The 16,669-nt window shown below is 27.6% G+C and overlaps 1 protein-coding gene and 1 long non-coding RNA gene across 2 annotated transcripts in view; one reads left to right on the plus strand and one right to left on the minus strand.

The window, feature by feature from the left end:
* The window catches only part of LOC124419862, an 86,482-nt gene extending 86,144 nt beyond the window's left edge, over positions 1-338 (plus strand). Inside the window, exon 3 of the long non-coding RNA XR_006940853.1 lies at positions 253-338. This is a non-coding gene — a long non-coding RNA (uncharacterized LOC124419862). The remainder of the gene's footprint in view (positions 1-252) is intronic.
* LOC111680443 (protein Star) overlaps positions 1-16,669 on the minus strand; it is a 43,445-nt gene that overhangs the window by 2,251 nt on the left and 24,525 nt on the right. The window contains exon 2 of the mRNA XM_023442091.2: positions 9,672-10,876. Within this exon, the coding sequence (XP_023297859.2) occupies positions 9,672-10,749 (1,078 nt within the window). The 5' untranslated portion in view covers positions 10,750-10,876. The remainder of the gene's footprint in view (positions 1-9,671; positions 10,877-16,669) is intronic.

Genomic DNA, 16,669 nt, shown 5'->3' on the forward strand with positions numbered 1-16,669 from the left:
TATCTATCTATTTATTTATTTATTTATTTATTTATTTTCTATCTACCTATCTATCTATCTATCTATCTATCTATCTATCTATCTATCTATCTATCTATCTATCTGTCTATCTATCTATCTATCTATCTATCTATCTATCTATCTACATATCTATCCGTCTATCTATATATCATGTTTTATGAATTATCCTGCCATCCATATCCCATTCCATTTATATATTATTATTAATTATTTTTCATTTCCTTCTTTCAGAAACTACACATATCTATCACTGATATTCAATGCCAGTTAAAGCAAGTAAAGATTCTAATAATTTAAGTCAACAAACTATTTATTCAAACACTACACAATTACCAAGTACTTCACATAAATAATTTCCTGACAAAAAGCAATAAATCTCTCCTGGATACCACATGCATGATCTAAATAAATGTAAAATATTATCTAATGAGCCATAATGGAAAGCGGCTGCTAACTATTATCTTTTTCAAGAAAATAACACAAATAAGGAGACAGACGTTGGTTTGTTTACTGGGTGTTGTTTCAGACAGGTCAATGTGTGAAAACAAAAAGGTGAAAATCTACAAGAGTTCAGTTTTTGTACACCTTTTTAACTTTTGGTATTTAAATGTTAATAACCTTGTAATTTCTATACTAAAATTTGTATAATGAAAAAAATAAACATTAAACTTACAAAAACCCAAGTGAAACTTTATCAAAACTACATGTTAACTAAAATGTTTAAAATAAATGTAAATTGGAGATGGAAGCACTTGATAGAGGATTAGGTAGAGTTTTGTAATTGTTTTTAGTTAGTTTATGCTAAGTGCTATATTAAAAATACTAATTTTATACTGTAAAAATAGTGACATAACAAACTCTTTATATAATTCTATCAAATGTACTAGCGACATTAATTCAAAGTTATTGCTTTAAAAATATATTTCTATTTTAATTTAATTGTTAAATTGGGGTAGCAGCAGTAAAGGTAAGTAAAATTAAAATTCTTTTTAAATAAAACCCTTAAAATTTTTGTTTTTAGAAAATTCCCAAAAGTGTGCTTTAAGTTTAAATGAATTAAATTTTACGATTATAAGAGGGTCATATAAAGTAAAATATCTGCACCAGATATTCAACAATATTTAATTGTGGTTAAATGTTTAAATGACTTAAAGACATTAATATGGGTTTGCTTTCAAAATCCACGAATAAACCACCCCAAATTTTAAGTAATATTGAATATACAAAATACACTGCACCCTTAAAGCTCTAATTCTTATTGATTTTTTTGTTATTCAAAAAATAAAATATTCACTAATATTAAAAAGGAGAAGGAATAATTTAATTAATTTGTCCTTTTCTTAAAAAAACGAGAATACATAATCGAAAGTAAAATAAAATAATTCGTAGTCTATAGACTGCTTCTCTGAGGGTGGAGACCGGTTCAATAGTTCATACTCTTTTAGTAATTGAATGATTCAATTTAAAATATCTATTTGGCATAAAGTAGTCTTTATTTATTATGTACAAATAATTTATTATGTATAAACCTTGCAAAATTGTAAACAAGTTCATTAATTGAAAGAAAACTAATGTAAAAGTTGGATCAACATAAAAACTAACAAAACTAAAAATAAGGGCATGCCAGGTTTGAAACTTTCACTTTATTTCTCGATTAAAGATTAAATAAAAATTGAAGATTACAAATTTAATGCCAGCAACATATGGAAATTCTTTAAATTACAATATTAGTGGAAAAACACTTACAAATTGTGTTAAAAATAATTTGCATTTAAAACTACTTTAAAAATAAAAAAAAAATGAAAACTACCAAACCCTTTTTTTCAACTGCAGTTATGTGTTGTCATTAAAAGCAGACGAAACAAAAAATTCGTACCCTTGCATCACAGAATAAAACCCTTTTCTTTATCTTGACACGTGCTACGCCTCAAGAATTTTTACGAATGTTAAAAAACAATAAAAATGTTTAAGATTTTAATCACTTTTTCATTTTTTTGTTTTATCAACGACAACAAATACATATAAACTTTTTTATTTCTTTAATAAAATCTACCAAGTAAAACATAACATATATGTACATTTAAAGAAAGGACAAAGAATGCAAAAAAGGAATTAAAACTAAAAGTCCTTTTTTCCCCTGTTCGCTTTTGATAAAATTTTATTTTGAACATGTAATTTTTGCGCAATTTTTCAACTTGAAGGGGTTTAATTTATCTTTTACTTAACAGAAAAAAACTTTTATAACGAAAATAAAAAAGAATTACAATAAAAACTACTACACCAACAAAGAGTTAAATAAAAACAAAATATACAGCATTTTTAATAGTGTATGAATGAATTAAAGTATACAGCTAGTGACAAAAAGTGCCAACCAGATTAACCCTTTAATGCTCGAATTCATTTTGGTAGATTTAGAAGTAGTTTAATTTTAATAACACGGCTGTTAACATAATTATTTTGAATATAACATCTAAATATAAATATTAGGCTAAGTGGCTACAATAGATATCGACATATTTTACCAAAGACAGTACTTCAAAGATAACCCGGTAAAAGAAAAAAGAAATTGCATCAATCATCCGTCAATATGATAGAAAATCTTGGACTTACCTATGTATCCATGTATCTATCTATCTATCTATCTATCTATCTATCTATCTATCTATCTATCTATCTATCTATCTATCTATCTATCTATCTATCTATCTATCTATCTATCTATCTATCTATCTATCTATCTATCTATCTATCTATCTATCTATCATCTATTTATCTATCTATCTATCTATCTATCTATCTATCTATCTATCTATCTATCTATCTTTCTATGTATCTATCTATCTGTCTGTCTGTCTGTCTGTCTATCTATCTATATATCTATCTATCTATCTTTATATCCATGTATCTATCTATCTATGTATTTACCTATCCATGTATCTATGTATCTATCTATCTATTTATCTATCTATCTATCATCTATTAATCTATCTATCTTTCTATCATCTATTTATCTATTTATCTATCTATCTATCTATCTATCTATCTATCTATCTATCTTTCTATGTATCTTTCTATGTATGTATCTATCTATCTATCTATCTATCTATCTATCTATATATCTATCTATCTACCTATCTATCTATATATCTATCTATCTACCTATATACCTATCTATCTATCTATCTATCTATCTATCTATCTATCTATCTATCCATCCATCTATCTATTGTTGCACCATTGAACTGTTCCAAACAAATTTTTTATCGTTAGTTATATATTGCAGTGGGTTACGTGCAAACCTAAACCACAAAACCAATTGAGAAAAGATAACACTCTAATACGGGTCGTTGAAAAAATCCTACTATATAAAAAAAACTACAACAAAATAAGTAACAAAAACTAAAAAAGAAACTATCACGCACATATGTACATACTAGTGGAATTGTATTAATGTATTAAAGGAATGGCATGGAATTGCATTAAAAAAATACTAACAAAACAAAAACAAAATGTTGTTGTAAAAGTAGAACAAGAACACTACAAAATGAATGTAAAAAAAATTGCTACAAAAAAAAAATTACACAAATACATTCACGTATGAGGGAGGTTTTCTCAATATAAATTGCAGCAACTTGCCAAATGGTAATGACGATTTGGTGGTGGATATGAGGCAGTAATATAATGGCAGTGGTGGTTTTGTACAAGTACAAATTCTTAATAACTCTTGCTGTGATAATGTGGTTACGACGTAATTTTCAACTTAAGTCTCAAAGTGGAAAATCACAAAATCTTAAATAATAAAGAAATAAATAAGAAATTCAATACTGTATTTAAAACTCTAAAGGTTGACGCAGATATTTAAATGGATTAAGTCGTTGATTGTACATCGAAATATAACATCGTAATTTAAAAAAATAGCAATGGGATTACTAAGGATTATATTAAATATGGGTTCTAATAATTTTTCGTTCCCATGTCTCCGGAACAAAACCATACAATGCAAAGATTGTACACTCAGTCGATAGATATTAAGTTTATTTACTTCAAAAAGTACTTTCAGCCACCGTGGAACTGCTACAAAAAAGCAACTAAACATTTTTAATTGTAATCAGGATATAAACGGTTTAACAGTTTGCGTTTATTCCAAAATCAATTTCATAAAGGAAACATAACGTACATATAAATGAATAAATCCTATCAAAGTACTGTCTGGTATTATTGTATAAAGAATTATAGGAAAACTTCGGGAAACAAATCACTTATAGATATTAATCTCTGTGCGTTTTAATAAATGCGGGGGGTAGTTACGCTCTTTAACTCTTACTCTCTATTCAGTTCAAAATAATTATACTTGTAAGATGTAAGACAAGAGGAATTACACGTAGTTTGTGGATCTAATATTATTTTAGCTAACGGCGTCGTAAGTGACAAAACCAACAACAAACAGCATGCGGAAGAGTTCAAATCCATGCTACAATAAACGACTAAATAAATGAATGAATGTGAAGTGACATACGCTAGCGAATGCAAAATTATTATTTTTGTATGTAATTTTTATATTTTGATTTTTTTTTTTTTTTGTCTTTTTCATCATGATGAGGTTGGTTTATAGTTTATATGAATCACATCCGGTCTTAAAAGCCAGTAAAGAAAGAGAGCTTTGATATATAAGAAAAGTAGTGGCGCAATGTTTTGTTTTCCATTTGTCAATGTTGTGTTGGGGTAACATGCTAAAATAGCAGGCGTGGAACGCAGTAAAAGCGTCATACAATCAGACGTACTTAGGTTGTAATAATTTCAATTTTTTTTAGTATGATCGTATAATGTTAGTTATTAAAGCAAATTTTGCACAATTTGTTTGAATAGTTAAAAATCTAAATTGACATGAGATAATAGAAGGAGTGATGTGTATGAGAACTAAACTAAAAAAAAAAACACTGTAGTGATATGATGATCACTTGATGGTCTGCAAAAATTTAATTCCTAATTTAAATAGAATTCATTTCCTTTTAGTTGTGACTCATATGCCAGAGATGGTAGTTAGATCATCTAATTTATTTTCAAAACTAATCTTATGATGATCACTACTGATTAGTAATTTCGCAACAGTTTTGATATTTGCTTTTTAGTTATGACTTTTTCAAAACTTTATCATAATTTCATTGATCGTGTCTACAAATTCTTGTTGGTATCTAGAGGACTTTAATTTTTTTATTGAAAAAAAAAACCTTTTTAATTTAAACAAGTCAATTACTTGCCTTAAAAACCATTATCATTCGATTTAGGTTGTTTTGTTGAGTTTAAGAGTTATTGCATAACTGCAATAAAATTTATCTTTTTATGATTTTAAATTAATTAAAACCCCAATAAATAGCAAACATCAGTCACACTTAAATTACTTTACAGTAATTATAAATATTTTTATTAACAACTCTATCAGCACATTGCGGCATGTGTGTCCAATGTTTAATCTTAACAAACCAATAAACATTTTGAAACAACATCAAATATAAAATGAGACACTTTGCTTATCAACCAGACGACAGCAACAACATCCATCCATCCATCATATAATATGATGAGGATTTGGGCTAATGCGATTTGTTAAGGGCTAATGACATTGTTTTTATTAGTAAAAGACGGTAAATGAAAACATTTTGCAAAACACAGATATTTTTCAACACTTTAGGAGAAATATATAAAAAATAGAAACATAAAATAAAAAAGAGACCATAACAATTGAAGGTTAGCTGATTGGTTGGAAATGTAAGTATTTTGAGAGTAAAAAAACTAAATGGTAAAACTAAAAGGTAAAAACCTTTCAAACTTGATGTCAAATAGGTGACTGAGCTATGTACGTTTAAGAAGATATTTAACTATTAACTTACCAAGATCAAACTAACAACAAACAAATAAAGAAAAAACTCAGGAAAAAACCATTGAATATTCAGGAAATTGTATTCACTTGGTAACCTAACTAAAAACAAGAAAAAGACAAATTATTTTCTTATCTAAATAATACATACTCTGTGTTTTTTTTATATTTTTTTAAAGATTTAATTTTCTTTTTCTTTCTACCATGTTTAAAAATTTAGTAAAAAAAAAACTATTCTATAGAATGGTAACACACAAAAAAATTAAACAAAACACGAAAAATATTCCCAAGAGTGAATTGGAACGTGACTGCATGGCATAAACGTTGGATTGCACTAATATTAATCTTAAGGAAAACAATTAATTTCTTTTTGCTATCATTTTAAATTACCTTGTCTTCTTCCAATTTTATTATTATTATTTTTTTTTTTTTGAATTCAAAAAAACATACAAAAAAAATTAGAATGAACGAACAAAATTAATAGAACGTTTATTGAAAAGATATGATGAATCATGTTAAAATATCATGTAAATAAAGCCTGGGAATTGGGGTGGAGTTTTTAGAAAACGAACTAAATGGACTGAAAAATATGGTTAATTTTGAAAAAACCTATTGTCACCTTGGGGCACTTATATAAACTCAAACGGCTAAAATCAAAGAACTGTGAGAATTGGTTGATGTTTCTGAGCTAAAATACTTAAAACTACAGATTAAATTTTAAGTTAAATTTTTACTTTCTCACATATAAAGAAATTATCTCACATTAACTTAAATATTCTTTTAAAAATTATTATGTATTTTAAATTAAAACATAGACAAAGTTCTGCTCCAATACCGAAGTTTAACCAAATACTAATAACACTTTCAACTCTTAAATATATATTTGCAATAGTAAACGCTCTCATTGATAAATAATTTTATTAACAAATATTAAGCATTAAGGTGTTAAATTAAAATAAATAAAAAAACGAAAACAAACACAAATCATCGCAAAATAAATTCTTTAAAGTCTACTACTTTCGTCTAGTCTGGGTGGCGTCCATGTAATTGCAACGTCCGCCAAGTGCCATTTTTGTGGTTGTGTTACCAAGAAACTTCCGATATATCAGTCACGTCGCAAAAGAATGAATTTTGCATGTACTAAACTTCCACAAAGTAATACAACAACAAGGAACTTAAACGACATCTAAAGGAGAATATCTCTCTCCTCTTAACAATAAAACATCATTTACTTATTTATTTATACGACAAAATAAAAAAATATATAAAACGAAAAATATTCAGGAACAAAGTAAAAAAAACTACAAAATTCACACACAATACTAAAGAAGAAGAACAAAACTCATACTTGCACTTAAAATAACACAAAATGTACAAGAAATAAAATGTGATTTCAGAAAGGAAACCGACGAAAATTGCCAATACTTGTTATGAATATTAAAATTGGCAGCAATAGTATGACAACGACGACACCACTGCTGTGCACACTCACTCTCATAGTTACTCATGCACGCTTATTATACCTACCGATCAGGAAATATATTTTGCCAAATACAAGACAAATTGTGCAACAGAAAAAACAAATCACTTAAATTATGTCTCATTAGCCATATGATTACACCAATTTCAAAAGGTTATGTTTTTATTTCAAAAAAGAAACGTTTAAAACGTTTCTAGATTTAATCTAATCAGATCTAACTTTTCTTCTAACCCGAAATAAACGGAAACTTAAATCAGAATGAACGGAAACTTAACAAAAACTTAGTTTTTATAACAAATTTAACAAATGGTTTTATTTCTTTTTGAATTCGGGCATTTTATTAAAAAATAAATATTTCTTCAAAACTTTTTTAGCAACAAGTCTCTTGCTGAACTTTGAACCATGACACATAGAAAGCTTAAAACTTATCCAAATACTGTATGATTCAATACTAAAGAGAACACCTTGAATCATTCAATTGAATATTTCCTAAGAAAAATATTTTAAAATGTAAAGTTCATAAAACAGGTGAATTTCTGAATTACTAAGGAAATGGTGTTGACAATATTTTAAAAAGATAAAAATTCTCAGGAATTCAGAACTCGTTAAATAAATATTAAATTAATAACAAATAATAAACAAGAGCATTTTAAAGCAATGAACCAAAATGTAAAAGATAAGTTATCTGATTTCAATAAAATGATTAAGAAATATTTAATTGAAAGCAATTTACAATCGGAGTTTACAAAAATAAATTAAACCATAAACGGATGAAGAAAAATTTTGCCTTTAGAAAAATAAAAATTACAACTAAATGGAATTAAAAAATGTAACAAAACATTTTTAGACTTTATAAAATATTTTGATAAATTTAGAAAAGTTTTCATTTAACTAAAATGAATACTAGGACCATTCGCATCCCTTAAAACCATTTAATGGTTACACCATTCAACTTCGTATGAGTCACACTTTAGATGCAGACAAAAAAATGCATGTCTGCAGAAGACAGATAATATTCCCAGACAAAAATAGCAAAACATATAGACTAACAAAAAAAAATGTCTCAAAATAGAATTGAACAAAAACTTTCAACCCAAAAAAGTAACACACAAACATCCTTCTTTTTACAAAATAAAACCAGTCAACAAAAAAATAAGGAGTGTTTTTCCTAAACTTAATCCTTGCCGAGGATTGATGGTAAATAACAAACCAAAAAACAAACAAAATACAATGTACACAATTTAACAAAAAACGAAACTGAAAAAATATATTTTTTTTAATTTAATCGAAAGCAGAACACTATACACCCGCACATTTGTGCAAACTTAAAGCTAGTTGTTTAACTGAATGAGTAGAGTTTTAGTGGTTACCACTCATGTGGTCTTATGTGGCCGTCTGCCAACGCAACATTGACAAGAAAACCACAACTTAACAATAAACGCCGGCTTATAGAGAAGTTCAAGTGTGGCTGATTGTCTAGCTTTTATTGTGGAAAATACATTTTGAAGTCAATAATAACAATAACTCGTCATAATCAGTGTCACAAGTTATTTTTTCCGCGATTTTGCACAATTAATACAATATCTTATTAATATTACATAAAGGGTTTTTAGTATTTTCCGGGTAAGTGGTATATTTTATATCTTAATTACCGGAAATAACTCGACACCTGGGAAACAATTAAGTATAGGAACTTTGATGAAATCAAATAAATTGTTTAATAGAAAAGTTTATAAAGGAATCATATCTGAGTGCAAAAATTATTAAAATTTGACTAAATATATTCCTAAACCTTTAATAAGATTAGTAGCAAAAAGTGCAAAAACTATTTTTTTACAATAGAGTATTTTTTTACTAATTTTAAAAAAGGAAATAAAATTTTCCGAAAATGTATTAGCCAGAAAAACATCTGTAACAGCAACCTGATCCCAGTAAAATAGAACAACAAAAACTGTTTTAAATTGGAAAAAAACTAAACCTATCCTAATATTAATTTCCTTTTTATAAAGTTTCCAAAACATGGCAATCAATTTCACAACAAAAAACTATTTCCCACTAACTTCCGGTTTAGAGAATAAATAAAAAGACAAAAAGCAACAAATAAAGAAATTCCTATTAATCATTCTTAAAATAAGAAATATACAAACAACCATATGTTAAAAAATTAAAATTTAAAGCCTAAATAAACAAACAATGGAAAAAACGAATTTAAAACTATTTTTAAAAAAGTGTGCTAATACTTGAGATTTTATAAAAAAACCAATACTTATAAAATATAAAAAAAACAAAACTCACCTGTCGTATCCATATAAACAATTAAAATGCTAAACACAGTCGCAAACGATAGAATACATAAAGCTATTGGCAATAGTTGACGATAAGGTGATGGACCCAAACGAGGATCAAATTTCTTTAGATTTTTACTTCCGCTCACAATAACCGAACCAAACGAAGACGGTGAAAAGGGCTTGTGTGGCTGATGTTGATGATGATCGTGATCATTATGATCGGGCAGATGATTGTGATGATGTTGATGGTTATTGTGCTGGCTAGTATTATGGGTTAAAGAAGAGGCGGAGGAGGAGCAGGAATTTTTTACAGGTGCTGTTGGCTTTTGACAACATGTTGACTGCTGTTGCTGCTGCTGCAGATGTAACTGATGAATATTACTACGATGATGCTGATGAAGTTGATGCTGAGGCGATAGTCTTGTGGGTGTTGAGAGAGGCGAGGATACTGTACTGGGACACGCAGAACTAAACGCACTACTCATCCCACTAGTGCAGCCATTATCACTAAAAGAATTATCCACCGCAGAGTGTGAACTCAAATTGTGATGTGGCGCATGCCGCGTATTAAATACGGTCGAATGAGTAGTTCGCGCAAAACGATGCTGTAAATGATCGGGTTCATCATACGACAACATCGACGACGATAACAATGTGTTGTTTGTGTTTAATATTGTTGGTGTTGACTCTAAAAAACCATCTTTGGTAGTATTTTGTTGTTCACTGCGTGCACTAGTGTTGTTAGCAGGTAATCTTCGCCTTCTGGTTTCATCTGCATTATCTACCTCATCGTTATCTCGACTGTGTAGAGTTCGACTATTGCAGGACAATACATTTGTTGCAGCAACATCTGTGATTCTATCGGGCAGCGTAATTGGATCATATTGTATATTTTCCAAATTTTGTGCTATATCCGTTATGGAGGCTGATTTGGTTAGTGACTTGTTGCAAACTCTCCCACTCAAAGAGTTGTGCCTTCTGTGTTGCGTATGCACAGTATTATTGGGATTTTCGCTGGCCGCTCTTTCTGAACGTTGCACGGATTCTGTTGCTAACGCCGAGGCGGTTGTATGCAATTTAGACATAATTTCTTCAAAAACAATAATATAGTTTTCCTTTGATAGTGTTATATAGTTAAAGATTATGTATATTTAAATATACTTAAATTCATTATGTTGGCGGCATTAATTTAGCATTCGATTTAAAAAAAATCTAAAATTAGAAGAATAAAAATTATGTTAAATATTAAAAAAACTCATTCATATTAAAGTAAAAAATAATTTAAAAAACTAGAGTTCATTCACTTTTTTTAAAATCAAAAATATTATATTTTGGGGAACAAAATGCAGGATGTATATTGTAGGATTTTTTAAACGTCATCTTATGTATCGGCACAAGATGCCACTTTTGTTTTGTTAGAAATATGTACTTTGTATATTCCAAAAAAAAAAAATTCGAAATACTAAAAAGGAATAACACAAACAGAGGAACACTTCAAATATTGTATGTTAAATCTAAATGAAATAAACACCACCTGTCAAAAATCTATACAAGATACCCACATACACTGACAGACAGTGAGTGCAACGGAGAGCAAAAGAGACACACACTAGGAAAAATTCTATTAGAGGCGTTGTTTAAACAACCAGAAAACAAATATTTGAAATATTTTTTTCTATAGAATACTTTAAAATATTGCAGAGTTTGGCAGAAATCTGTAAGTTTACGAGATAATGAAATCAGATATTTTTGTAAAAATATTAAGCAAATTTATTAAAATTTTAATTTTTATTAAATTCAACAATATACCCTTAATGAAAACTCTTAAGTGTTAAATAATAATTTAAAATTTAATATCTTCTATAAGTAAAAAAATACAGACATTGAAGAAAAACGCAATGCACCGCCACGCAAACACTACAAAACTCGAAAATTTTGAGAAGGTTTTATAAATCGAAGAAGACAAAATAAAGGTACGAAAGTATGTTTGAAATATTTAATGAAAAATAAACCAAATAATAAAGAATGAATGAACCCCTCAACCATGAGACAACAAAAACAACATATCAACTCAAGAAGTATAACAACAACTACAAGTAAAAGAAAATAGTAGTCAAATATTCACACAAAAAGAAAAAAGAGTAGCAGAGGCAGTGCAAGTAAATACAAGTACCAGAGAGTACTACTTACAGATCTTAAACGGCAGATGTTTATATATACATTTTTTTTGTTAATTTAATTTTAACGATCAAAAACAACTACAACAACTGCACTATAAAAACTACAATACAAATGGTGTTTTGGAATGTCGAACATACACTGACAGACCAAAAGATGTGATGTTCATGAGATTTTATGAACCATAACGCTTTTGTGTGATAAGTGTATTATTATCAAGCACCTTCGAAAAAAAAACTAAAAAAAAACTATGTTTTAAAATATGTAATACTTATTCGAGGGTAAAGGACTTACTAAGACCATAACAAATACTTTCAATAATTTTTTGGGTGGTTCTGTATCTGATAGTTTATTTGTGATATATACATAGCTTTTTGCAATTGCCTCAATCCATAACAGAGATGTGCATGGAGTGGAAAAGATATATACACGTCTGGTACCAAATTGACACCGAAATGTTTATAATTTTTCAGTAACATCCGTTGTTAAAGTATATACCATATATAAAATGTTGACAACATTGCAACAATTTACATACGTTGTCTAAATGTTTACAAACGTGGTAAGCTAGCACACTATTGACAAACAATTCATTCAACAACGAATGGTTATAATCTTGAAAACGTTAAGTTATCGCACGTATGTATATACTTTGACAACAGATGTTATTGGAAAAAACACATTTGCTGTCAATTTGATACCATGGCTTTTTTCTCTACGTAAAATCAATTTCGTAAATAATGCTGAATGATAACTATAAACGGTTGTTTGAAATCAACCTTTGATTGAAATTAGATCTCGATCTAAGTATATCGGATGCGTTTATATGTCATTTGATTTATCTATAGAATTCGAATGCCGTTATTTGGCATTTGATTTACCTAAAGAAATTCCCTTTCGATCCTCATTTTTAATATTTCGAAAACTAATATTATTTGCTTTCAATCGTTTCAAATCAATAGAACAAAGAGTTTTTCATTTTCAATTTCATAACAAAAAATATACATAAAGTTTTAAAAATATTATTGCGTTTATAATCTTAATTAAAAAAGAAAATTTTCTAAATTAATTATATTAAAAATTTATAAATATTCTAAATGACCTTGAATAGAAGTACACAAAGGAAAAAATATACTTTTTAAATGAATATTTATTTAAATTTGTTTAAAAACATTTCCAATCTAAATATCTTAAATGCATTAAATTTAGTAAAATAAAAAAACAGCAATAGATAAAAAAATAATTTATGAAAAAGGTTTTACTTTATACTTCACTATTCCCCAAAGAAAAGTAAAAAAAAACTGCAGTAGTGAAATAGGATGGACATCAGAAGTTAAACCAAAAATAAATAAATAAATAAAAACGAATATAAATATTGAATAATGGTAACTGACTGATGGTTGGTTGCCAAGTGCAATAAAATGAATGTATATCTCGACACATGTATCTATTGTACGTTCACATGGACATGATTCACGCGACCTGCTAAAATAAAAATAACAACGAAAAACTAAAGCACACACTGTTGTTAGTAAGGTATGTATGTCCGTCTGTTCGACCATTCGTCCGTCCTTTCATCCATCCATCCATGTGTTTAAATAATTGTGTGTTAAAAATTTACCGAATCGCAAGCAAGACCAACAAAAATCTGCAAATAAAGTGAGTGTAGAAGCGAGTGTAATATTGTTTGGTTGGTTGCTTGCTTTATTGATTGTCAGACGGACAGACAAACAATTTAGACTGGATTTTTAAATACCACTTATCAGAGATGGAAATTTGCAAACTTTTATGAATCTCTAACACTATCTTAAGATGTAGGATAGAAGCATCAGAAAAGTAGGAGAGCAAACAATTAGAAATAAATAGAACTAAAATGTACTTCCTTAGAAGGAAAATAATTATAAACACATTTCTCAAAATAAATCATTTTTTCTTCTTCTTTTGAAGGATTTACTTTGCGTGTTATTCTCAGAACCCAACTCTGGTTTTCGTATTCTATTACTAACTAAAATTCACTTTTCAAATTTATAAAAAAATTTGGTCTGCTGCTTTGGAATATTTTTTATAATCAATATTTTCCTTGTATTGTTCTTGTTATAATTTAAGTTATTATTAATTATGACCCTGATATATACAACAACTTTTCGTTTAAATATTAATAAATTTGTTGTTTTGTTTTTCTTTTTTGCTTTAAAACGCGATATGTCATAATATAAATTTTTCAAATTAAATCCTATAACTATCCACACATTAAATCGAACTAACACAACCAGATACAAATAAATATATTATCCACTTAAAAAGCAAAAAATTAAATATAAATTTAATATTTTATTTTCAATACAATTAATTGCTTGCCAATGTTGAATTGATTTGGTGGGAAAAATGTTTGGAGCGTTAGAAATGAATGTGAAAAAAATTAGCTTAAATAGAAAAAATTTACTTTAGTAGAGCGTGTATCTAGTGAATTGAATTGAATTGATTGAGTGAGTGTGTATGATGGTTTTATTTACCAAAAGCGTTAATTGCAATTCGAAAGTGTTGAAAATCTGATTTTTTTTAAACCAAATTGTAGTTTTCTTTTTGTTAATTTTCATTTTCATTTCATTGTGTGTTATTTATTTTCTTCTTTATTTTATTCCACTTTAAAATAAAACATTTTGACACCAGTAATGGCACATTAAAATTAAATTAAAAAAAATAAAATAAAAAAGAAAACAATGTTAAAGTAAAACAAATGAAATAAAACTTTTAATCAGATTTTCCATTATTCGTATAGTTTTATGCCGTGTTGAATGACAGCGACACGCTTAACTCTGCTCTTTGCTTCTCTGCTACGCTTTGCTCCACTGTACCACCGAGGCACTCGAAATATTCAATGAAAATAAAGTTGTAGCAGCAGTAAAAGATATTATGCACATTAAATTTACTGTGTGTGCCAAGTCGGAAAATGCAAATAAAACAAATTTACATTGTAGCAAAAGAAATAAAATCAAAGCGAATTTAAAAAGAAAAAAATCATTTCAATTTATCTTATTATCTCCTTTTTAAATCGGCGGGTGTTATTTGTTGCAAGTAGAAATGAACGCATTGTAAAAACAATGACAGCATTGAAACCTCGTTTGACTATGAAGTTTCGTTACAAATTTTAAATATTCAAAATTTCGACTTTTCCATTTTTTAAAATGTTTGTCCTTCTAAAGTCTCTTTTTCCTTAAAATGTCCATATTTTATTTACAATTTTATTATTCACTAAAAATTAAATTTTTATCTAAAAATTCAAGATTTCAACAAAATTTAATTTTCTCTAAAAATTTGATATCTTCAATTAAAATTTATTTCAGTAAAAACCGGATTTGTTCGATCAGAATTTAATTTTACTAACATATTCCATATTTGTGTCAAATGTAATCTTTCGACGCCCCAGACGATTTGGTTGAAGTAAGTAAACTTTTAACCAGCTCCACAAAAAATCTAATTTTTATGTAAGTAAAATTGTCAAACAAGTATGTGGTGTAATAAAACACACTTTAGTAAATAATGATTGTGTAAAATAACATTGTTGTTGTACTATAACAAAATATATAAAATTAGTTGAACTACTTTAAATTGGATGTTTTAGTTGATTAGAGGTTTTCAAAGTAAATATTTAACAAGCACAATGTAACCTTATATTAGCACACATACTTAGTAAGCTTGCAAATAAAGGTGTTAATTATAATTATCTTAAATAATAAATAAGCTTAACCCATAAAAAGCTGTAGTAACGACTTTAAAAATTTTTTCAGATTGATATAAAACTTCGCCCGTTTGAACATTTATAAGACTCTCAGTTTTTAATATAAAGTACTTTTTATATTATACAAAAATCAACCAGATACATTTTAAAGGCTAATTTCCAAATAATGATTGAACAAATTCTTACATTAAATTAATTAAACAATTTAATGAGTTTAAACAGCTCTTAAAGTTCATATAACTTAAGGCAAGTTAGTTCAACTACTTATTTACTCTGATTTGCTAAAACAAAGACAAGTCGTTGCTTTTTTTATATGTTTTAGAGATTGTAAATTTATTTCTGCAACTTGTTTTTCTCTGTCAAACAAAAAACAACTGCATTTTAGCAGAATTTTATTTATTTTACTTTTTTCTAAAGAAAATTTCCAAGAAAACATCAACAACATTTTTATGCTGGTTGTTGTTTGTTACACAATGACAGAAAACAATAAAATGCCACATTTATACTCTTCTGTTAAAGGTTTTTTAGTTAAACAAAATCACAAGAAGTAAACTAAGGAAAAGAATGAAAAAAAACAGTTGTCAGATTTTCAAATACACACCCAACAACTAACTAAATGCTCTCCTGTTTGCAACAAGATTGATAATGATGTTTTGTGATCATTATTATAGTTAGAAAAGGTAACATTAAACCAGATAAATAAATGCACTCTACTCTTTAGACAATAAAAAAATCAGGGGAATAAACAACGAGAGGAATGTGGTATAAAGTTGAAATAATGAAAAAAATACATTTCTAAGCTGTGTTTAGCGGTTAATGATCGTATGCGTTAAATGTAACACAATACATGACGATGAACACAACCAACATACAAAAAAAAACTCAAGTCTGGTTAAAAGCTGCAGAAGACAACAAACAATAAAAGCAGCAGCAGACAAAAAACCGACAGACATATAGAACGATAGACAGCCAGACGGACAGACAGACAGTGAAGCATACAACAAAATTGAGAATCAGAATATACAATAAAAATAAATACATAATAGAAAACATAAATAAAAACCAAAACTAAAAAAAAAAATTATATA

The sequence above is a fragment of the Lucilia cuprina genome, chromosome 2, assembly GCF_022045245.1.
Source record: "Lucilia cuprina isolate Lc7/37 chromosome 2, ASM2204524v1, whole genome shotgun sequence".
NCBI lineage: Eukaryota > Metazoa > Arthropoda > Insecta > Diptera > Calliphoridae > Lucilia > Lucilia cuprina.